The sequence below is a fragment of the Phalaenopsis equestris genome, unplaced genomic scaffold, assembly GCF_001263595.1.
Source record: "Phalaenopsis equestris unplaced genomic scaffold, ASM126359v1 Scaffold231576, whole genome shotgun sequence".
NCBI lineage: Eukaryota > Viridiplantae > Streptophyta > Magnoliopsida > Asparagales > Orchidaceae > Phalaenopsis > Phalaenopsis equestris.
Window position 1 is genome coordinate 29,119 of NW_018249546.1, and position 23,626 is coordinate 52,744.

General features: G+C 33.7%; 2 protein-coding genes across 2 annotated transcripts; one reads left to right on the top strand and one right to left on the bottom strand.

Annotated features, from left to right (window-relative positions):
* The first annotated feature begins 256 nt into the window (after positions 1-256).
* LOC110038149 (cold-regulated 413 inner membrane protein 2, chloroplastic-like) lies at positions 257-5,123 on the top strand. The gene is made up of 6 exons (XM_020742919.1): positions 257-459; positions 622-738; positions 3,358-3,453; positions 3,622-3,686; positions 3,867-3,936; positions 4,693-5,123. The coding sequence occupies exons 1-6, from the start codon at positions 341-343 to the stop codon at positions 4,856-4,858; spliced, it is 633 nt and encodes a 210-aa protein (XP_020598578.1). The 5' UTR covers positions 257-340; the 3' UTR covers positions 4,859-5,123.
* Positions 5,124-5,210: 87 nt separating this feature from the next.
* On the bottom strand, positions 5,211-21,918 carry LOC110038148 (glucan endo-1,3-beta-glucosidase 1-like). The gene is made up of 4 exons (XM_020742918.1): positions 21,788-21,918; positions 21,079-21,636; positions 6,046-6,076; positions 5,211-5,929 (listed from the first exon to the last, which is right to left on the bottom strand). The coding sequence occupies exons 1-4, from the start codon at positions 21,840-21,842 to the stop codon at positions 5,779-5,781; spliced, it is 795 nt and encodes a 264-aa protein (XP_020598577.1). The 5' UTR covers positions 21,843-21,918; the 3' UTR covers positions 5,211-5,778.
* Between the last annotated feature and the right edge of the window lie 1,708 nt (positions 21,919-23,626).

A 23,626-nucleotide genomic window follows, 5' to 3' on the forward strand; every position in this document is an offset into this window, starting at 1 on the left:
ATATATATATATATATATATATATATATATAATTTCTAAAATTAGATATTTACATCTATAATATTTTAATATCATAAATTCTATATTAATATTAAAGATTTGAATGTAATGTCCATAAATATAAAGATTTTAGCTTTGGATTTGTATAAAAAAAACATAAAAGATTAAAATTATATCCAAGGCCATATGTTTAAATATAGATATAAATATATAAATATATAAATATATATATTAGAACACTTGCAAAACACGCGTCCAAATACAAAATGGAACATAAACTCTTTCGGTCGCATCTGATGAGCAACTGTTGTCCACTCTAAAGAACAGGGAAACAATAACGATGGCGATTCTCCGATCTCACTTAATCGCTTCTGCTCTTATTCCCCATAACGCCTATGGAGCTCATGCGGGCTCTCTTCGCAGGAGCGTACACTTCAGCTGCGATACTTCTTCTCTCAGGTAATCGATAAATTGGAGTGTTTACGTCTATTGACCGGTGCGGATGCTAAATTTCCAACCCTCCTTTTCTATGCATTGCTATCTACAGCAATTCATTGGCTTTGGTTGTTCTTGTTGACGAAATGCATAATTTGATGGACTCTTGTAGCTATTACGTTGCAGATTTGGATGGCAGACAAGTCTTTTCAGGAGGCAGAAACATTACCGCGGTAACACCTGCTATGCTTACTCTATTTTTAGCCCTGACACGCTGCAGTGGGCCTCTTCCATTTCTTCTGCGTGAGTTTACTTCATTTTCTCTTGTGTTACGAAAACTGTGGATTTTTCTTAACTCGACAGATTTCATTATCGTGGCGTCCAATTGCAGATATTATGAGAAGGCGGACTTTATACAAAAGAAAGTGATTTAGCTTTGGCAGTTCATGAATTAAAACATCTATACTTGTGGTTTCCGAAGGTGTAGCGCTATGGATTTTGATGTGATCATGAATTTCGTATTAACCTGATTATGGATTTCAAGAATCTTGATGCGCCTCGGATGGAGATCTATGTTGCAAAATAACCATTAATAATGGAAGGTTTTTCCAGCTTTATCTTCCCGCATGCATCCCTAGTCCCAAGGCATAGTTGCCTTGTTACTCTTCAAACATCTATTTGCTCGCTGATGGCTCCACCTCTAGTCCACCTACTCAATCATTCGACCTAATTTTGTCCACAATGGCATTGCTCCGGTTCAGATTCGGGATTAGTGATTACCATTGATGTTTCAAGTTGTCTTGTTTTCCACTTTTATAGGCCATTATATTGCCTTTTACAATGCTTTCATTTGCATCTGCCACGATCATCTTTATCACTGCTCAACATTCTTACTGTCTCATCCTTGGTCTGAAAGAAGCTACACCTTAGCAACATGACATGATGAAATTATTTAAGCTTGTTTGTACTTGTAATAGAAAGATTCATATATAAATAACATATACTAGCATAAATAGAAGGGAAATAATATTTCATTCAATCAATAAAACTTATAACTACAATTCATTAAGGAAGTCAAGTAACATCTTATGAGAAAAGACTGAAAGAAAATAAATATGAAACTTATAAAGACTTATAAGAAATCACTAATGGTAAATATAAATAAATTAATGCATGAACATAAATTTCAAATTAAGTCTAATGCTGAGAAATCTGCTCTTGTGGTGATAGTCCACCAAAACACATCCTGAGAATATTCTATAAGACATATTACCATTAGTGAATTTGGCGAAACAAACCTAACAAGTAATCACTGTTTGTTATCACATAAATATCAATCTATAAGAGTATAAAGAATTAACAATAAAAGATCATGATTTACTATATTTACCATTACATTATGAATGTTATGGAAGTGTTATTAGTTTTTAAGGATATTGTATTGCTTGAATGTAAATGTCACATGCTCTAAAGTGATTTCTAATATAATGGTATTTATAATCAATTATTTAATAAGTTGTAATTCATGACGTTCTATTTATATCTCTCAATGCAACCGTATTAGTTTTAATCATGTCTAATCAAATATGACTAAATAAATATTTATTATTCAATTGTAATTTAGTTTGTATATATCAATTGTCAATTTTTCTGTTATTTTAAAACTGCAATAATAGTAAACACCAATCTAGGAAATCAAATAGTTTATTTGCAAAATCATCATTATGTGGTTCCATTGATCCGATTAGCCAATATCTAAAAAGATATCAACTTATACACTATTGGTATACAAGTATGCTGTTTTATATTTTTGTAAATTTTCTACAGATATTTTATAAACAATCTGACTTGTCATGTTGACCTTTCAAAATATGATTTTGGCATGAATAAAATCTACTACATATAATTAAAGTAACAAACATGAAAAATAAATACTGTAATTATGAAACCAATTCAATATTTATGGATTTGTGTAGCAATAAAACATGATTAAACGATTCATTCAAATCTACTGATTTGTTATGAGCAAAAGAGGAATCTATGTAAAGTAAAATAAATATAATTTTAACGATAGGGTTTATAATTCTATAAAATGTCAAAGCTTCTACTACAAATTGTAAAAATAAATGTGTTTTTGAATAAATAATAGTTACTTACATCCAAATTAACGATATAGAAAAATTAACATTTATTTGAGATCCCAATGACAATGCTTTGTGTAATTAAGTCAACATGAATCACCCCAATTACAACTCAAATTATTCATTACAAAGTTGGAACCAACATAGTGGACTACATCATGATATTTTTATTATTTTATAATATATTGTCCACACAATAATATAAAGATAAGATTTTAATTAAAATTAATCTTAACTAACATTAAACAATTGAACTAACCTAAACATAAAATTATGATAATCAATCAAAATTTTAGGTTAAAATAATTAATTTGGATGATTGGAAGGGGGAGGAGGAAGAAGTAGAGAAACACAGAGAAAAGAGGGGGAAGATGGCGAGAATTTGTTGCTGTTAGTCTAAAGAGGACTAGAAGGGGGTGTGTCTCTTGTCCTTCGTAGGAGGATGGAGGATGGAGGATGGAGGAAAGAGGAAGGAGCTTTTGAGAGTCCAGGTCAAGCATAAAGAAAAAAGGAGTTGACAACTGTGAAGGAAAGCGAATGAGATGAATGAAACATCTTTGTTATTTGTGGAGATGTGCAAAAGCTATTAATTTAGCCAACTGTAAATTTTGAATATAACCATTCTTCATTTTTTAATTAAAGGGTCCCGTAGTTCTATCCTTTCTTGCATTAAAGGGTCCCGTAGTTCTATCCTTTCTTGCATTTGGCTTATTTCACGTATGACATAATTTTGTGCTTTTGCACATGCTATATTTTTCCAACTAATGTTCATATTTTTCAGGGTTTTAATGTTTTCAAAAGGTACAGCTATCCAGAAATCTTTTCTTGTCCCTCTATTTGCTTTGCAAGCTCCACCTGCTGTAATTTTATGGATCAAGTAAGCTTCTAATTAAACTGAAACAAATACTGATTCATGTAAAAGAACATTTGACTTAATTCATTACAAATATAATGTTAACTTGTTAATTGGATCTAAGGAAATTATTTATATGAAGCTTTCTGAACTGATGTATTTACTTTGTGTTGGTGTACTCATTTGGTGCAGGGGTAGGTATGGCATTTGGACAGCTTTTCTAGCACTCTTGGTTCGCCTATTTTATTTAATCCCAGGCATGTTGCTATTTTATCCATTTTTTGGATTTCAGCTGTACCAACTGGCATTAAATCTTAGCAACTAAAATACATTTTGCTTGTTCCTCGTATGGTAAATTATGCAAGGTTTAGCTCAGTTTAATTTCACTTTGGGTACTTTTCAGTCAAATTAGATGACTGGGAGATATTGGTTTGCAGGTGAGCTGGAATTGCCCTTCTTAACAATGTTGCTTGTGATTTCTGCTCCTTATGAAGCAATAAACCTTCGGTAAGCTGCTGTTTCTTATCAATTCCATTGATCTATTGATGGTAATGCTGGCAATGAGTTGAGTGTTAGTTAGCCTGTCTCAGATCGAGTTTAACGTTTCTGAATCATGTCAAAATCAAGCGATCTGAATTAGATTTCATCGAGTAAAGCATATTTTTTAACCAACCTGAAAGAAATCCCAAATACTAATATGTGTGCACAAATTTAACTAACAAATATAACAGGTAAGCTTATGTGTCTTATCAATTCCATTGATTTATTATCAGTAATGCTCGGAATGAGTTGGTGTTAGCGAGCCTGCCTCAGATCGAGCTCGATGTTTCTGAATAATGTCAAAATCAAGCTAACCGAATTAGATTTCATCGAGCAAAGCATATTTTGTAACCAGCATGAAAAATATCCCAAATACAATATATGTGCACAAATATAAGTAACAAAACTATGTTATGTGTGTGTGTTTTTATATTCAACAAAACATTCATCCATACATATAACTTGAATCGAGTCCATTGTTTTTTGAGCTTCAAGTCTATTAAAACTCAAGCACTTATCCGACAACTTGGAGTTATAAGTGTAATGGCTCGTTGTAGTTGTGTTTTGAGAATGAATAATTAGGTTTCTTGTCATCCGACAACAAAACATTCATCCATAAAAATCTTTTCTAGCATCAGCACCACTGGAGTTTATACAAATCTCATAAATATTATGCAAATTTATGGCTGTTTAAAAGTGGATTTTTTGTTTTTCTATGAACAGAGGAAGTCAAGCAGGCACGATTATTTCCTTGGCCACGGTTATATATCTGGCTTTTCAGCATTTCTCAAGGTCGGGGAGCTTACAGAAAGCATTTGATCGAGTATCCTTTATTGCTACCTTGGCCATCATCTGCCTTGTACTTGTGAGTTGCTTACTTTTGTTTTGAGCAAGGTAACTTGAGGAAACTTTGGCAGGTATTAAAACAGAAAGTCAGGAAAAACATTCGTAAGGGACAACTGACCTTCTGCCTCTTTGCCATGTTCAAATAAATGTTAAGGCATGTACAATATATGATGCAGAAGGCTGACATGAAAATGTTCTATTATCATCAAATAATCTTGAAGCTCACTCTTTCTTGTGCCAGATAGCTGATGGTTTGTTCCAACAGTTGCTTATAAAAATGTCCTGTCCTGATTCCGTTTTCTTTATAATTCGTTTTATCATTCTGCATAATATAGCGAATCTTCCTTCACATGGAAGCAAATCTTCCTGCTTTCTATGAAGTATTTAAATGGCATAACTGGCATAACTGTTTGCTGTTTTTTGAATACATATGATTAACCTGGTCAAGTTTTCTACTTTCCATTTCCCTGCTATGCTTTTCAGGCTGTATGGCTGCCTCAACAACCACATTGATGTTGCTAAGCAAGTTTGTGCATTATTGATATTACATCATACCACGATTCACCTCACTCTTTATGGCAGATAATGCTCTATAATTCTAAACGAAGTCTAGATATGATTTTGTGTGTATTTGCTTGTATATTTTTATTGACATATCAACAGAATCCCTCATTCCCATTGCCCCATAGAAAAATGGAGATTAAACTGGATTTATTAGTACATTAAATTAGAGGACAGTGTCCACAAAAAAAAAAGAAACAAAAAGAGTTTAATCTTCTAACTTCTAGCTTACAGTATATGTGCCTTGGTGATAGAGCTTGAACATCCTCTGGTATGCATTAAGGATGGCATGCATCTCCTTTAATCTACCGTTGACCTATGTCATGACAAGTACTAATAGTTGCATCAGTAAACAATGAGTATTGATGGCTTTGGTTGTTTTATTGCACTCATTTACATTCATTAACCAGCCATTGATATTATGAAGCACGCCAAGGTGAGGAGAAGAGGTATGGTTCTTAAATTCTGCTCTCTGCTTGTGGAATCAGGAGGAACTGATCCATAAATTGATGATCCTGTTGGGATGGTTGTGTTGAGGGCTGATGAACTCATGCTGTTAATGGGAGCATCAGTGATTCTTTTCGTGTCCATCTCACTTTATGTGAAAGCAATGGAAACATTTCTGTTGTACAAGTATTGTTTAGATGTGATTATAAAGAGGAAATTTACCTTGATGAAGGATATTGACAGGTTGAAGTACCTGCATTGATGGGGAGAAATAATAGAGTTAAAATCATTTACATTTTGCACAGAAGTTGAAATAATTACTAATCAAATTAATATTTATTGGCGCAACCTGAAATATTTGGTAATGTGAAATTCTAGTATTTATTAAATTTATGTAAGATAGTGATACACTAGAAGAGAAGTTCTGTTATGTATTTTTTGGACCTTGTTTCTTTTTTATATGAAATGGCACATTGGCTATTCCCTGAACATTTCAGTTGACAGAGTTAAGAGTTCCCAAATGGGAAGAAGTTACAGCTTTTAGGTAAAACATCCAAAGGGTAAATCTTAATATGGAGCCTGTATAGAAAACGTTATAATTCCCGTTCATTTTGATATAATAGAACGTTAGCACTACATATTTTCTTACTTTGTAATGAAAAACGCGTTAATTGGTTATGAAAATTAGTTGAAACCTGGAAAGTTACAATCAGAGCATAAAATTTATTAGAAATGGTGTGTTGTCGCCCTTTTCTTACACTTTGATTGTCAATTTGATTATCTTCCATTATGACTTTCTGTAATCTAAAATGGATCTGTTTCACTCACTGTTTTTCCCTTTAAATGTTTAATTTTTTTCTTGAAATGATCATCATACTATGTTGAATGGATCAAAGTATTATCCATTAACAGGTCAGAATAACTAAGCTAAGTGCGTTGAGTGAATATTTTGGTAAGCTTAGGAAGGATATAGTGTATAATGATTTACTTAGACCACACTAGAGAGAACACAACTCTCCTTGTAAGAATCTGTTATGCTGTACGTGGACCGGTCGCTCTTGGACCGGTCGAGAGCTAACCAACCGGCCTGCCAAAACAGTAGGTGGGCCGGTCTGATCCACCTGAGAAGCCGAGAGGGAATTTGCCACAACAGAAGGAAATCGGGCGCAGGTGGGGTCATGGGGGGCTTAATCACATATTAATGTAGGAGAACTTAAAGGAGTTTGGAGGGAAAGTTGGAAAGGAAAGTTGGAAATACTGTGGGAGGATTCTATTAAGGGGAATAACTGAGGGTTTATTTGTTTTATGCATATTTTTGTTGGTTTTTATTTTCTTTTTCTTTGGTGGTGTTCCTAGCGAGGGGAGAAGCAATTTACCTCTTGCAAAGTCGATCATGATTGTATCTTACTTGTTTTCCTTTTTTTTTTTTTTTTTAAGAGGAGGGTTTTTTTGGATTTTTCTCTAAGTTTTCCATCTATTTATTTCTGTTTAATGTCGTTCGCTCACTTATTTTGGTTCCGAAGAGTAACAAATTAGTATCAGAGTCTAGATCATGGTGGGATGACAACAAAGAAAGTGGATATGCTAGGAGTGGTAGGGAAAATCATACGGGAATAGAAGAAATGTTCGTCACCATAGATGATAGGTTTTCTTTCATTGAAAGTCTAGTGGAGGATGAATTTGAGAGCATAGGAGAAATGTGGGAGATAGATGAAAAAGCTCATTGAGATGCAGTCCAAGGCTATGCTGATTGCTCTAGTTGCAAACCCTAACCAAGGGTTGATCAGAGAATCCTCGGCCAACTCAAAAGGGAAGGAGATCGAACGAGAAAACGAGACAGACATCATCTACCAACAAGAGTGTCCCTCTAGGACTTCGAGAGGAGAGGGAGTGGAGACTTCTGATAGGGGGTGGGCCAAAAATTGGAGGGATGGTATAAGGGGCAGGGAAGAGCATGGAGGAAAGAGGGAATCGAAAGTTGGGTATGCCTATGGCTAAAGGAAGGGGTTCAACCTTAGATACATGGGGGGAAATACCAGAGGAAGAGGAGGTTGGGGTGTAGATGCGAGGGTCAGAAAATTGAAGATGCCTATCTTCGAAGAGGAAGATGCACATGGGTGGGTGTATCGGGTGAAGCGATACTTTGCAATCAATGAGTTAACTGAGAAAGGCAATCAATGAGTTAACTGAGATAACTGAGAAAGAGAAACTCATGGTAGCGGGATTATACTTGGAGGGAAAGGCTTTAGTGTGATTTCAGTGGATGGAGGTCAGGTACCTGATGCATTCATGGAAGTAGTTTAAGGTTTGCTTGTTGGAGTGTTTTCGAGCCATTCGGTAAAAAGACCTCCACGAGCATGACCACTGACGGAGCAGTTGAAGAAAGACAATTTCAAATGGGGGGAGCAACAACGCAGACATTTGAACATTTGAAGAGGGCCATGACCAATGTTCCGGTATTGACACTTCTAGATTTCAGTAAATTATTTGTGGTGGAAACGAATACGTCAAGGTATGGACTGGGAGTTGTGCTCATGCAGAACTAACGACCGATTGCCTACTTCAGCGAAGTTCTTACTGTAAGAACGAAGCTAAAGTCAGTATATGGACGAGAAATGATGGTGATTGTCTTGGTCATTTACAAGTTCTGACCCTATCTATTGGGACTTGGGACGACATTTTCTGTTCTGGACAGATTATAGGAGTTTGAAGTATCTTTTGAAGCAGCGGATGGTGACTTAGGAGCATCAAAGATGGCTATCCAAACTATCGAGGTATGATTTCGAGATCCAGTAACAACCAAAATTAGAGAATAAGACAGTCAATGCACTGTCCAGAAAGGTGGAGTGATGCGGTGTTTATGCTAGTAATGTTTTTAAAACCCTAACACACGTGACAACGAGTCTAGGAAATATGCAGGACAATCATAACAAAAGTTCACTTCAGCATAATCAGTTTCTCTTTTAAATATTTAAAAACTGTCACTCCTAGTGAATTAATGTATATCTTCAATTTAAATAGTCACTAGTTTGCAAACGCAAGTATAAGTATCGCACAAGTAATAAAGGGATCTAATTGAGTCCTAAGTATTGATCTCACGAAAAAGTAGAAATTCTTATAATACTAACACAAAGACAATATCAAAACAAGTAAGAAAGTAGGTTGAAGTTTGTATTAAACAGCTAAAGAAACTATGTTTACTACACTAATTTCTAAACTTCAAAATTAAATCTAATGTAACTAAGTTAAGTTTTATAACTAAGGGTTTAAATTTTAGAAAGTATCATTTGCCTTTACAATGAGGTTATAGTCAGTGAATTATCCAAATTGTCATTAAATTTTAATGTGTCAAATAGGAGCAATTGTACATTTTATCCTCTTTACGAGCAACAAAGAACATTAGTTAATCCAAATTTTAGTCCCTAAAGTCGCGGTTAGGCTGGGAAGATACCAAACTCTCACCTTAGAGTTCCCACGTTCCCCTCATCTGAAGGCTAATATCTCGCTTTAGTTACCAAACACCTGAACCAAATTGGGGATTTTAGTTTGTCACCCTAAAATCTCTAATTCTATGTCCAACAATATATATTTCCTTATTTATTTGCAATCAACCCTATGGACTACATTTTCATTCATGAAATCAAATATGATTCTTACGTAGTTGTAGAAAGTATATCCCTCTCGGATCGTATGTTTTCACAACAAATTTTAACAAATCAATTGGCTAAATTGATAAATAAATGAAGTTGAAAGTTTGAATCATCACAATTAAGAAATTGAAACACTTCCAAACAATTTAGATTCTTCACATAACTATATCTCATTGTAGGGAGAAAGACAAAACAAATTACTCAGAATTCATGAGGAAGATACAACAAAACATGAATTTATATATATATAGAAACAAGTTTACACAACAACTGAAAATAAAGTAAAACAACTTATCTCAATCTCCTCCCTAAGTAAATCCTTTGAAGTCCTTTGAATCACTTTCTCTCTTTACAATATCACTCAGTTCTCTCTGAAAAATGTAATGATTAAAAAATCTCTCACTTTCTCTCTCTTCTTACAACTCTTAGAGAAAATATTCCCAAGTCTTTCTCACCCTTACACTTATTTTCGCCCCCTCATTTCTGTCATAAAATCTCTATTTCATAATGTAGGGCCGAATTTCCAAGTGTTTACTTTGATATCCTTTGAAAAATCCGTCCAAATTCAATGCATTTAGAGGAATAACTGTTTCCGGCGCCTAGGCACCGAAATCAGGCGCTTAGGTGCCTTCTTCTCTGGATTCCGACGCTTAGGTGCTGAAATCAAGCGCTTAGGCGCCGCCTTCTCTGGATTCCAGCGCTTAGGTGCCAGTTCAACTTATACAAAGAATCGTCTTTTGCCTCCAAATTCCTTCCTATTTGCTTCCTTTAAAATCTAAATGCCTAGACTTAGTATACCTGCAACAAAAATATGAAAATATCTTTGTTTAAAGTGCAATATCACTAAATATGGGTGTTAAATGTATATATAAAAGTTAAATATTTTTAGGCATGTCAAAATCCCTCAAACTTAATTGTTACTTGTTCTTAAATAACTCTTTTACTATGTCAAAATTATGACTTAAGGTAGTGAGCATCACTTAAAGATTTCTATAGTTTTGGTTTTATAAAAACAATAGTAAAACTTTAGAAAAATTTTTAATAACTTAGGTTAAAATTAAAGATGTATGAATATCTAGTAGTCAAGTCTAAGAGTTTGATTTTCTATTCATTTCAAGAATAATTGTAATTCATCATATTAAGGATTCTTAGAAGAATTATATGAAAAAGAATTTAATGAGCACTTTATTAGTAAAAATGCTAATACTTTAATATAAGTTTAGAAATGTAATTAAGCTCATTTCATTAAGATAATTCAAGTGAAGTCAATTTTTAATTAGACATCTCCTCAAGCTTCTCTTCACATATATTTTTCATTTTTTTTCTTTTAATTTTTCTTTTCATTTTTTCTTTTAAGATCATTTTCAATGATTTCTTTTATTTTCTTTTTCATGTAAGGATTAGTATATCTGGATAGTCTTTAATGATTTTGAACTTCACTATCATCTTCTTAAAGTTAAAAATTTCTCATATTTTTTTTACTTATAAATGTATATTAGCTTTGAAAAGATTTTTCATAAAGTCTGAATTTTTTTTTTTAATATAACTTTAAGATTCTTAATATTTCAAAAATACAATTTTCTTTACTTAAATAGTAACACATAACCTTATACTTATACTAAATATCTTAACTTTTAGAACTAACATTTATTATTGAAGACTTCTACTTAAATCTACTAATCATATTTAAGTAATAAAAAATATAATTATCTAAAGTTGACCTATGATACCAAAGTCATGTTAAAATAATTTTTAAAATACAAGTTATTGAGGAAAAATAAAGTTTAGTCTCTTTAAATTTTTTTTCTTTCCCCAAACTTAAATTTTTTAATAGATAAAACATCTAGTGCAGAAATGTAGGAAGAAAGAAAACAATAAATACAATTAATAAGATTGACCTTTTGTACAACGTTTTGAACATAATTTTATGCAAGTACTAAAAAAATGTATAGTAGTATGTAAAGTTTCCTAAAGCATGTTATAACCAAAAGATTTGGTAAATAAAGGAGAGTTCTAAACATAAACATTAAATATAAAAACAACAGTAGTACAACAGAAGCAAATAACCTTATATCACAAATAACAAGTTTTAGTACCACAATTAAACATAAAATGTAAACACATACAACTAAACATCATAGACACAAAACAAAATTAAACTCCAACCATCAAAATATCAATCTAACTACTACTCATAGTCACTATCATCATCATCTTCTTCCTCCTCAAGATCTACATCCTCCTCAATATCTCCACTATCATAAGGCGTAAAGCTGGGGCATATAGGAAATTCCACTGTATGATCGCTCCTCATGAATTTCACCATTGCCTCATGATAAGCAATATCAAACTCCACTTGCCTCTACGTATAATCATCATCATGGTATAGATGACCTTCTATGCTTTTTACCTGATTCTGTAATGTCACAATATCTCCTTGTTGCATAAGTAGTTGCTCCATTACTGAATCCAATGAAGTAGTACCATAAGTAAAAGGTTTAGAGGTAGAAGTAGAGGGTATGGAAGTTGAAGTAGAAGGAATATCCGCGCTTCCACCTCTAGTTCTTAACTCAGCATGTAGTTCATAAGTATGCAAATTCGGTCTGCGGATAGGTTTAAGGGGTTGCAATAGTCCTTCCCATCTCTCATATCCAACATCAGACTGCTCACATAAAGTAAAAATCAAAGCTGGATACCCTAAACCTTCAGTAGTTCCCCCTCTTGAAGAAATAAGGATATTTTGGTAAATAAGAGAGCCAATATTCATACTTTTCCGTTGTTGAATACAAAAGTTTAATGTGGCTCTCTCTTTAGTAATTTCACTTAGATGATTAAAAGGAAGAAGTCTTACAGAAATAAAATAGTGCCATGTTTTGGAGTGTGCATTCAACATAGAGGTAGAGAAGTTTACCTTGTGGTTGTTCTTTACTATCCAAACTCCTCTTTCATCAGTAAAAAATGCAATAACCTCATCTAACATTGATTCAGAAGTCTCGAATGAAGCGTATTCGCAATCAATAACATCCTATAACTGATAAAGAGCATTAATTTTTTCAGGATTAAATTCTACATTTTTCCCACGAATGAATACCTGATCGTTAGAGGCTTCACGAAGGTTTGCATAAAATTCTCGTACAATCGAAATAACATCAACTGCAGTGCCGCATCACAATCAAATTTTCTATCTCATCCCCAGGCTTAAAGAAAGCTCGCTCTTGAATCAATTTTTTCATGTCGAGTTCGGTATTATATCGATATTGGGCTTTAAGGCTGGCAAACCTCGTTGAATCAAAACCATCTTTTCCTTTCCCCCTCTTCAATTTAGGAGCCATGAAAATGCCATGAAAATTTCTAAAAAATCCACAATAAATCCAAATAAACTCACAATAAAGATTTATGAACTCCTAAAATCGAAATCAATACTAAAAAACTTCACACCATGGATTCTTCACTATATTTCTCCAATTTTTTAAATTTTTCTGTATTTCCCCAATGTAGAAGAAATTCAAAGTGAAAATAAAAAATTTCTAGGTCAAAGTGAAGCTTTTACTGGGAGAAGAAGAAATCCAAGATTTTCAAGTTGCAAAATCGCTTAAAAAACGAATGTATGGAACCCTGGGGTGTTGCTTGGCGTGCCTCGCAAAAAAGATGACTAAACAAGCAAAAAATGGTGGAAATCGGGTCCATTTTCGCGATTTGTAGATCGATTTCGTGGTTCAGCAAATCAGGAATGCTAAAATTTTTTTATTTTTTAATTCTAATAAAAGCGCTAAACACCAAAGCAGTCCAAACTTTAATTAGTCTAATTTTGTATTAATCATCACAATTAAGTAATCCTCCAACTTTCAATTTTTCACAAACAACACAAAATTCACTTATATATAAATCCAAACATATACAGACTTACAATTTGAAATCTTGACATATAAATCAGCGTCATAAATTACACCAACTACTTGACATTGAAAACTAAAAATCAAATACTAAAACATAAGCAATTCCGACGTCAATAATTAATAAACTTCATGACACACACACAATAGAAAAGCTCTTTTAAATCCAAATTCAGTACTTTAAAGCCACTACACGCCTTCATTATCATCATTTTCTTTCTCTCTAAGATCTCCCATAGATTGGTGATGCACACATAAGTTATAGAAAGGACGGTTAGGAAATTTATCTGTTGATTCATCCTCGATCCAAATGTTCTTATACATCCGTACCATTGCCTCTTCAAAAAGTGCAGTATGATTAAATTGTTGTTTGATTCGCTAATCTAGATGGCCACATTGATCAGAAATGTTGTTAATCACGTTGATAATATTAATCATCTCTTTCTCCATCTTCTTAATCTTTTTTAAAATAATATCTAAATTATCCTGAAGTTAGAGTTGTAAAAAAAGTGTTGAATTTTGAGATGATTGATCCATAGAAACATTTTTATCATCCACTTCTTCATTATCCACGTTTTCAAAGTTTAAAGTTGGGTCCATAGGTTTCCAAGGAAGAAGTACCTTTTCCCAAATTTCGTAAGGAACTTGTGCTTGGCTGCAAAGAAAGAATATAGTAGAAGGATGTCCCAATCCACGAGAAGATCCATTTAGTATTAAGCCAAGAATAGATCGAACCATTAAAGCCCCCACATCAATTGGTCTTCCAATTTGAATATAATAATTGAGGATAACACTCTCCTTCGTTACTTTACTGAGTTTTGTAGGAGGAAGTAATTTTGCCGAAATGAAGAAATGTCAAGGCTTTGAGGCAGAATTTAATAATGAAGAAGAAAAACTTACCTCACTATCATCTTTTGTTTCCCAAGTTCGATCTTCATCCGTAAAAAATTTAAAGACTTCATTTAAATTGTCTCTTGTAGGAGAGAAGTTGGCATAATGACAAATTGGAACATTCTCTATATAGAAAAATTCATTGATTCTTGAAGGAGTAAAAGGTACCCACCTGCCTTAAATATAGTCAACTCCCTGGTTAATCTCCATGAAGATTAGCATAAAATTCTTTCACGACTAGAATGACTACGGCAGCAGTTGTGTAGCATAGTACTTCCTATCGCCTTTCCACGATTATCTCTTCCACACGACTACCTGCAGTATTGAAACCTCGATTAATAAAACTTCTTTCCTTGATCAATTTCTTCTTCACAAGATTCCTATCATATAATTTATGTGCATCAAAATTGAGGAACTTCCTTCGGTTGAAGATCCCATATTTGTATTTCTCCTTGGAGTTGGAAGCCATAAGAACAAGAATGGTCGGTCCTCTCCCTTTCTACAGATTTGAATTAAATCCAAATGATAAGTTCTAGGAGTTATATAGAGAAAAATTCATCCAAAAACCGTCAATAGAAGCTTCCGGGCATTTTTTCTAATTGCAGCGCATGGGCGCCTGACGCTCTGTAAATTGGCGTTATGCAATTATTTTCGGCGCCTAGGCGCCAGTGCATAGTTATGCACCGCCTCGCCTAAGGTCCAAATAACACTCATTCCTTCTTTAAAATTCAATAATTAAATTGTATTATGCATTTTGTTAACATGTAAGAGTCTAAAGCACATAGAATTCATTTAAAGAGCTTATTTAACACAAAAACAAACTAAAATTAACTACAAAGATAACTATGAATTGCCTCTCACAAAGTGCTTAGTTTAACGTTGTCAGTCCGACATTTTTAATCTTTACTCTGGGTAACTCAACATTAAAACCTCTTTAAAAGTATATCTCTGGATATCAAAATAAGGTTTCAACCTGTGTCTATTAACCTTATATATTTTTTTAGTTTTTGGATCTTCAATTTCCACTACTCCATATGGGTAAATTTTTATCACAGTATATGGCTACATCCATCTAGATTTAAGTTTTTCTGGAAATAATTTGAATCTTGTATTGTACAATAGAACTTCTTGTCCAGGTTCAAATTCTTTTTTTATTATCTTCCGTTTATGTCAATTTTTCATTTTTTGTTTATAAATCTTAAGATTTTCATAAGATTCATTTCTAATCTCATCAAGCTTATTTAGTTGCAATAGTCTTTTCGAAATAAATTTCATTTCTAATTCAATTTCTAAATACTCATAAACTTCAATTCTTTAATTGAATCAAATTCAATCATACATAATTCTTGTGATGCTGGGGGCTTAACATGCTTTAGATGTGATGATATTAGTTTTTCATCTAAATATTATTCATAAGTAGATGTGAATGTTGGTTTTTTCAAGGATGATTAATTGAGGATGATTGAAAAAGAATATGCTTGAGGCAACAAGGAGAATTTGTCACTATGTGCTAATTTCTCCTAAGGTAAGAGAGAGAAAGAGTGTATAATGACAAAATCAAAAGGAACATATGTTTTAAGTGATTTTTCTTTGAAGCTATCTTAATTGTGTATGGAGAAAGGGGATTCCAAATAATATAGTTACAGAGCTCTTCCTTTTTTGTAGTTAGTAGGACAAGTAATATAGAGGAGAGAGGAGCGCAAGTGAGAAAGAGAGAAATTACAAGATCATTATTGAGTTCAATACCTTAACAAAAATTCAAAATCCTATAAATTCTAAAGAAAATTATTTTTCAATGAAGATTAATTTGATAAAGTGCTTATGATTAACGTGATATGTGAGCACGTGTCAACAAGAGACGAGTGCTTAGAATGCAAAGATTTAATAAGAGACTATTGTGTGTGCAAGTGCCTAATAGGTGTTCTCAAAGCTATTGGGGAGACAAGGAAAAAGAAGTTTTTCTTAGGCCATATTAGTAGGTACCTCTTATTGGGCATACAATGATGTTGATGTGATAATGTGGGTAACTTAGGTTGACTGATAGGCTCGGGTTGAGGCCAACACATTTTTAAATGGCTGGAAAGTTGGTCCAGAGTTTGGTGACTTGGTTGTTAAGGAGTCAAACAAGAGAAATGTTAGCTAATAAAGAGTAGGAAAGAGTTGAGTGTCTGGAACTGAGTGGATGAAGGCGAGCCTTAGAGTTGGAATCAAATGGATCAAGGTAGTTTAGTAGGGCCGCAAATATGATATTGAATCAAACAACCCCAAACTTCCTAGGAAGCAAGTTTCAGTTGAACATAAGGCACTTAGGAGTCGACATATCTAAGCTTTGTCATAATGTCGGATTGAAGGTTAAGATTGAGTATGATAAATGAGGTGTTATCATTTTCTTATCTATTCAAACTCTGTAAATAGATGTTTGGAACGTATAACATGCATTTATCAATTCTTTAATCGCCCATTTCTTTACATCATATATGCATATTCCTTAGCTTTGTGCAACTAATTCCTATAGGCAAAGAATACAAGGATATGATTGGTATTCCTTGACCTTGAGAAGCAGCTAGTAGATTAAGTGGAGCTATCCTAGGAGATTACTTCTCGATACTAGAATGCCACTAAATAGGACGCATTGGACAAAAAGGATTCATGTAGCTGACCCCACGTAGTGGGATTAAGGCTTTGTTGTTGTTGTTGTTGTTTTTGTTGTACTAAAATGAGAGCTAATATCAAAACAATTTGTTCCTTGATAAGGAAGATTTCAACTTCCCATTGCGCTTACTGGAGAGGAAGCTTCTAGTGAGTCTTGAAGTCTTCCAAACTTTTATGCATAATGAATGCTTGCATAACAAGGAAGAATTGGAGTGATCTTCTATGAAGTCTGTTCTTTTTATAGTTCAAGTAGGCATGTTCAACTGTCCATTTTGTATAAGGAAAAAAGAATTTATATTTTTAAGAGATGAAATAACTTTTTTCTATAACTAATGTCATGTTAGTTGTTGCATTTATTGTCATTTTTTGTTCAGTGAATGCACTATGAGTAGACCTTTAGTGAGACATGTTACTAAGCCAACAAGGACCAACTTGATTGAATGCGTTGGTATCAAATCTTAGAATAGTGAGGGTAAGTTTGGTCTGGTATTAATTGGATTAGTGTAATCATTATGAGACACTTAAAAAGAGGTGCCCCCATTTTCATAGTTTTAGAAAATTTTGGCATGCTCTATAATGGAATTGATGTTATAGCTTGTGTGTATAGGCTATCGCCTTAGAATGGAGCCATATAGAACATTTAGTAACCATGGCGAACCTCATCTAAACATTAAAGTTGCCTAATAAGGTTCTTGGAAAAAAAAGGTTGACCTTCATCTTGCAAGGGGTCTTTAGGAAACCGACATAACCTTGAATCACCTTAGTTTAAAACTTCTATATATAAAGGGTTTGGCCAGGAAGTTTCTCCACCTCTAATTAGCCTCACAAGGGACCTTTATGAAATTTGTGTATTATTGTCTTCCCTTATTATTTTTTTGGGTACGCACAATGCATCACAAAAAAGCCTGTAAGTTTTGATAATAAATTTATTTAAAACTTTATTAAACTTGATGGGGCATGACTCACCAACCTAGCATATTTGAGTGGCAAGGCTACTAGAGTTATAAAAAGAGATGCAAAAAAGAGTTTGGTTAGCTATCTAATATTGCTTGGATTGTTTGTGATGTGCTGAAAAGGAAGGGCTAGTTCAGATAGCATGCTTCAATGGAAGTCACTCTGGGTGAATTTGGTTGGCCGAGATGTTTTTGGTTGGATTGGTCAATCCTCCTTAGCATTGGCGCATTAAATCAAGCCAAGTATTAATAAGAAAGTTGCACTTTGATGTTGACCTCTACCTTAGGTCAACATGATAGTAATGATGAGATAGCTGAAATTAGAGATAAGCTTAACTAGGAGGACATTAAGAACAATGTATTGAAGCTTGTATTTAATGATTGATCCTCTTAGAGATCTCACGGCAATGAGGTTAGTCGATTTGCTATTATTATCAAATATTTGGGTCGACAGGGGTGAAGTCTTTCGGCATCTATATGATCCTTTATGTTAGTTTTACTTGATAGTCTCAATGAGAAAATCAAATGAGTGTGAATGATAGTGCCTTCTAGAGAGTTCGATGGATAATGCATGGAAGAGAATATTTTTGGGAGAAGTAATGTAGAAATAATTTTCTAGTTGACTTCCTTTCGAGGGAGTGACAGTTAGAGAGAATCTGCATAACATTTAACACATGATTTCAATGGTTTTACGTTCTAACTTGGAAAAGAATACAATAGAGTGAGGTTGAGATTGATCACATGATCAACGAAGTATTAAATATCTCTATGCAAATACAACAATAATCTTCTTAAATTTGACTATTTATTTGAAAATTTTGATGTGATGATTCTTCTGGTTGATGTGACAGTGAGCACTTATTGGCATGACTTTGTGGAAAACACTTGTCGAGCGGATTGCTCATTGTCATGTTTCAAAATCTTATAGTTTAGAAAGGCCAATGATAGGAAAGATATGTTTACTAGAGACTAGGGGCTCAAAGTATGGAGTACACTATTGAGTTGTGCTATCAATAGGTGTCAACTGTTAGTCTTGTAAGTCGATAGGACTATGAGAGAACGATGTATGATAAGTGATAGACTGGTGCCACCAAATACCATTTTGAGACAAAAGAAGTATTGGGAAATTAGCATCAAGTTGTGTCTAAGATTTTCATGTGCTGTTATTGATATGATATGATATGGGCTCAAGTTGACTCGCTGGCTCAATTTGAAGCCAACCCACTTGCGAAAACTATAGTCTTGTGGATGGAAATCAAGTTGACAAAGTGAGCTAGTTATAATAGGGAGCTAAATAGCAGACAAGCTGGCTATAAGTATGGTTGTGAATTTAGCTCAAGGATCGTTAATCGCTCGAAAATTGATTCTAATTTTGGCTCGGATCGAAATAAACAAGTCAAGCTATTTTTGGAGCCGATTCTACTCAAAATTAGATTTTTAACAGTTTTACTAATGTTAGGGCTTTGAATTTAGCAAATCTAGCTCAAAGATCATTAATCGCTTGAAAATTGATTCTATTTTTGGCTCGGATCAAGCTGAGCTATGAGCCAAAATTTTGGATCAAAATTTTTTTGAGCCAATTTTGAGCTAACCTGAGCTCGGCTCAAAATCGGATCATTAACTACCCTAGTTATATGGGAGCTAGGAAATATTGAGCAAGAGCCTTGCATCCAGGTTAGGTTGATTGGTTGGAGCCATGTGAATGAAGGCCGGCGGTAGGCTGACGAGTTGGAATAAGGCGCCCAATCGAAACCAACATTCCTCAATGCCAATTGAGAAGCAACATCCAACCAAAAAATTTGGCTGACGTGACTTCACTTTATTGTCATAGCATGTCAATGGTCAAGATTAAATATGAAAGTAAGATGTCTTAGTCTTGTTTTCCTAACAAGGGAATAGTTTTAATGCTCTCAATATCCAAAGTTAAGTGTAAAGCTCATGTAGTGTTCTTGTTAATTTGTTTCTTAATTTATAATATAAATTTTAATTAAAATAGATGATGATGCATAATAATCAAACTTATCATAACTCTTCTGATTATAATTCTAAAATTGAAAATGCAGTTGATCCTTATATTAGTAATGAAACTGTTATCTTTTAAGTTTATATTTATATTTGTCCAGCTTGAAGACAGCACCACTTAATAATATTGAGCATTTTTTATTAATTTTATTTGTACAGTTTATAACTTCTTGGGATTAAAAAAAAAACTATAATTTTCAATAAAATCTTATTAATATCAATCTATTTTGAGAACTGTGTAAGATTGTTTCCCTGATCAAATACGTGATCATAATTCTAAGACCCATGACAATCATGTTGCTTAGAACCATGGTTTACATATTACGTTTAAATTGCATCTGATTGATATAGTTATAATGCCTTGTTTCTAATTAGCATAATGATGCAATCTTAAATGCTAACACCAAATATGCTGCGTATGCATTGGATTTTCTATTGCGACTTTATGATATAATGCATCGATATGATGGACTTGGAATAAAAATTTCTTATTTATACACTATCAATTTAAACAGTCATTCTTCTTTTCTTGATGGGAACAAAAAACACATACAAACCTCAATTATAATTTAATGGTCATCCAGATAAAAATTTAAGATCAATAAAACCATGCTAAAAAAAATTACAGTGCAATTGCAAATCTTGATTGTATAAGTTTTGACCAAATTCAATCATACATGCAAATTAACAATTAAAAATAAATATGATAAAGGATCAAGTGAAGAAATCGTTGTAGTGTTAATTTAGGTCTCTCACCAATATAAGGAGATGATTTTCTTGGAATTTTGTAGTAGCTACTTGCACAACACAAGAAAATTTGACATCCAACAAGCACAAGGAATCAAAATAAGTCAAACTGAGATCATACAACCCATTCCCATAGGGATCAGCATATGTATGTTTGGAACTACCAACCAAAATTTATTTTGAAAATACTAACATAACATTAACTAAAGCAACAACAAAACTCAGAATGTTGATTTGCATCAATTTATAAAGCCAATCATATATCGTTGGGATGTGGCTAATGATGATGTTAGCGATTATTTCTCCATTAAAGTAAATGATTGTGATTCTAGATACTCTGAATAGGATTTTTCATTTTCTTAGCATCCATGAAATACTAGATTAAACTGCATGACAATTATCAAAAATATAGTTGTAAAAATTCCGGAATGTCTTCTTAAAACTTACTCGGATTCACATTTGTAATTATAGCAGTTCCCCCAAAGTCGCAACTTGTTTGTATAGGGTTCTTCTGGTAGTAGCTGTTGAAGGCATAGGATGCATGGTCTCTAACTGTATCTGGGTTATAGCAATTTGCGCCAGGCTGAATCTCTGAACAATCCGCTCCGCCATAACCACATGCATAATCCAGAGCCACTTGCAGTGCTGTCTGTGAAGCTGTCTGGCTCGCAATGCACCAGCTCTGACCTGTTGATAACATTGGTGTCCCCATTCCTGGTGCTGTGTAAGGATTGGCTGTGGGAATTGGATTGAATGTTGGCATGGTTCCTGCTGCTGCTGGATTTGATGGATCGAATGCAGGTACTCCTGTTATAGGAGTGGTGGCATCCATTTTAGGCTTGGAGTGGAGGGGTTCCATCTCTGTTTCGTGGGCGAGTTTGCTTGTGGGCAACCTAGAATTTCCCTCCCTAAATATACCAGCTGCTGTATTTGTTAATCCTGTCAATGTTCTGGCAGAATTAGTCAAAGTGCTTTTGGAATCTTCTTGTTCTTTGGATAAGGTTCCTGCCAAATTCACGAGATCACTAATGAGAAAATCTTAGAATTTAGTTTTGGCATTTAGAATGTGTGTGATATTGAAGATCACTTCCAACGGAACTGAATAATTCTGAGCCTAAATGCATGGAAGTTTGATTCTTAGGGACTTAAAACTGACCAGATAATAGGAAACCTGTGATGAAGATGAGGCACTTGACATCTATGAGACCCATCCGCCCCTTAAACTTTCTCACTGGTCCCCTTCTTCTCTTCTCTTACCCCCACCCCGCTCCAAATATTTGTCTTTAAATGCTGTGGGGCTTCTGTTGCTGCTAAAACATATATGAGAACTAAAAGACATGATTTGCTCCACTTTTGCGTTTATATAACTCTGAAGCATCAGAGCTTCCTTCCAAAGGAGGAGAAAAAAAAAGTGGAAACTTGGGAAGTGAGGTTGGTACCTTTGAAGTGCACGCAAGGGTGAGATGTAAACGTCTAAAGTAAAATTTGGAAAATAAAGAGAGGAATTGTTTAAGTGAGAGTTGGGCACGAATGATGGCTTTAAATTCTAATGATGATGATTGGGTTTAAAGATGGATAAATTATTTGTAGTGTAGTTCATGATTTGTTTGTTCGCTCATTCTGTATTGTTAGTCGTTGCTCAAGGGTGCGTTTATCCTGAAATGCGGCCCGTTAGATTCAACCCGCGGTCTGCGTTTAGTGTAAAAATCCAACCGCGTTTTTGGATAAGCTGTCAAAACATGTTTTCCAAACGGTGAGGCGGCTTTTTCAGTTTCTGCTGATAATTACAGCACCAGGCGTAAAACACCGAGCAATACTGAGTACATGTATTATTTGGATGGTGCAGTTTTTACTGATTCTGTAATTTTAGCCTTTATTGTTCATTGTTTTGTATTGATGCTAAAATGCAGATAACATAAAATACAGCAATTTGAATTAAAAAAACACGCTGATGATGCGTTAGAAAACTTTGAGCTTGCATCACCAAATATTTTGTAGCAGGAGATGAATAGTTTTAGAAACTGGCTAGCTTTATTTTCTTCCATTTCTATCACCGGTTTTATGGAACTAGGTATCGCAAGGAAAAGAAAGGATGATACCGCAACAGCCACCATCTTTATTTACCCATAGATGGTTGTGGGGCTGATTAATGTTTTAGGACTTGATTTTCAGCATGGTATTGAGCGACCAAACACTTTGGGTGTATGGTTTGGGATTTAGCTATAATGTTTGACATATATGAAGTGCATGGTTTCAGCTCATGAATTTAATCCATTTATTTGCATATTTTAAAGTTTGTTATTTTTTATGATTTTGTGATTAATTATATATATATATATATATATATATATAACCAAAGAAAAAGGAAATTGTTAAAATTATAGGTTTTCAATGTTATTGTAAGATAAGCCTGTTCTATCACCATGAATAGGTAAATTAAATTTTGCATTAGATTTAATGCCACTTTAATGAGCACTAGATATGGCCAAAAAATTCGCTGGTCTGTTTGCTTCTCGAAAGATATGATTCCAAGTAATATTAAAGTAATGTGCCCAAAGAATCGAATTTTGCCAATTGCATAAAGTGCCATTGTAGCAACTAAGTACAAAGGGCGAATTCATTCCCACAATCAAATTCCAAAATTTCATCTTCTATGCAACAAGTAAACAATAAAGAACCGCTGTCCTTTCGTAATAAGAGAGATGAATGCATTCACAAGGAGCAAAAAATATACGCAAGACTCGTCTAATGTGGTAAGGGAAGACTCACTTAACACCTGCAATTTTAGTATTAAAACTGTTGAAAGATGTAATTCAAAATTTAAAATTCAAATTACAATATTTATTGTCTTTCCTTTTCTAAAGATATTATTCTCCTTCCTTATTTTTAACTTGCTTAATTAGTCTTGGAATGTAATAGAAATTTCTTTGAATTTATTTAGTTAGTTTCTTATTTAAGGAGGAGAGACTCCTATATGTAAATGCACATTGAATTG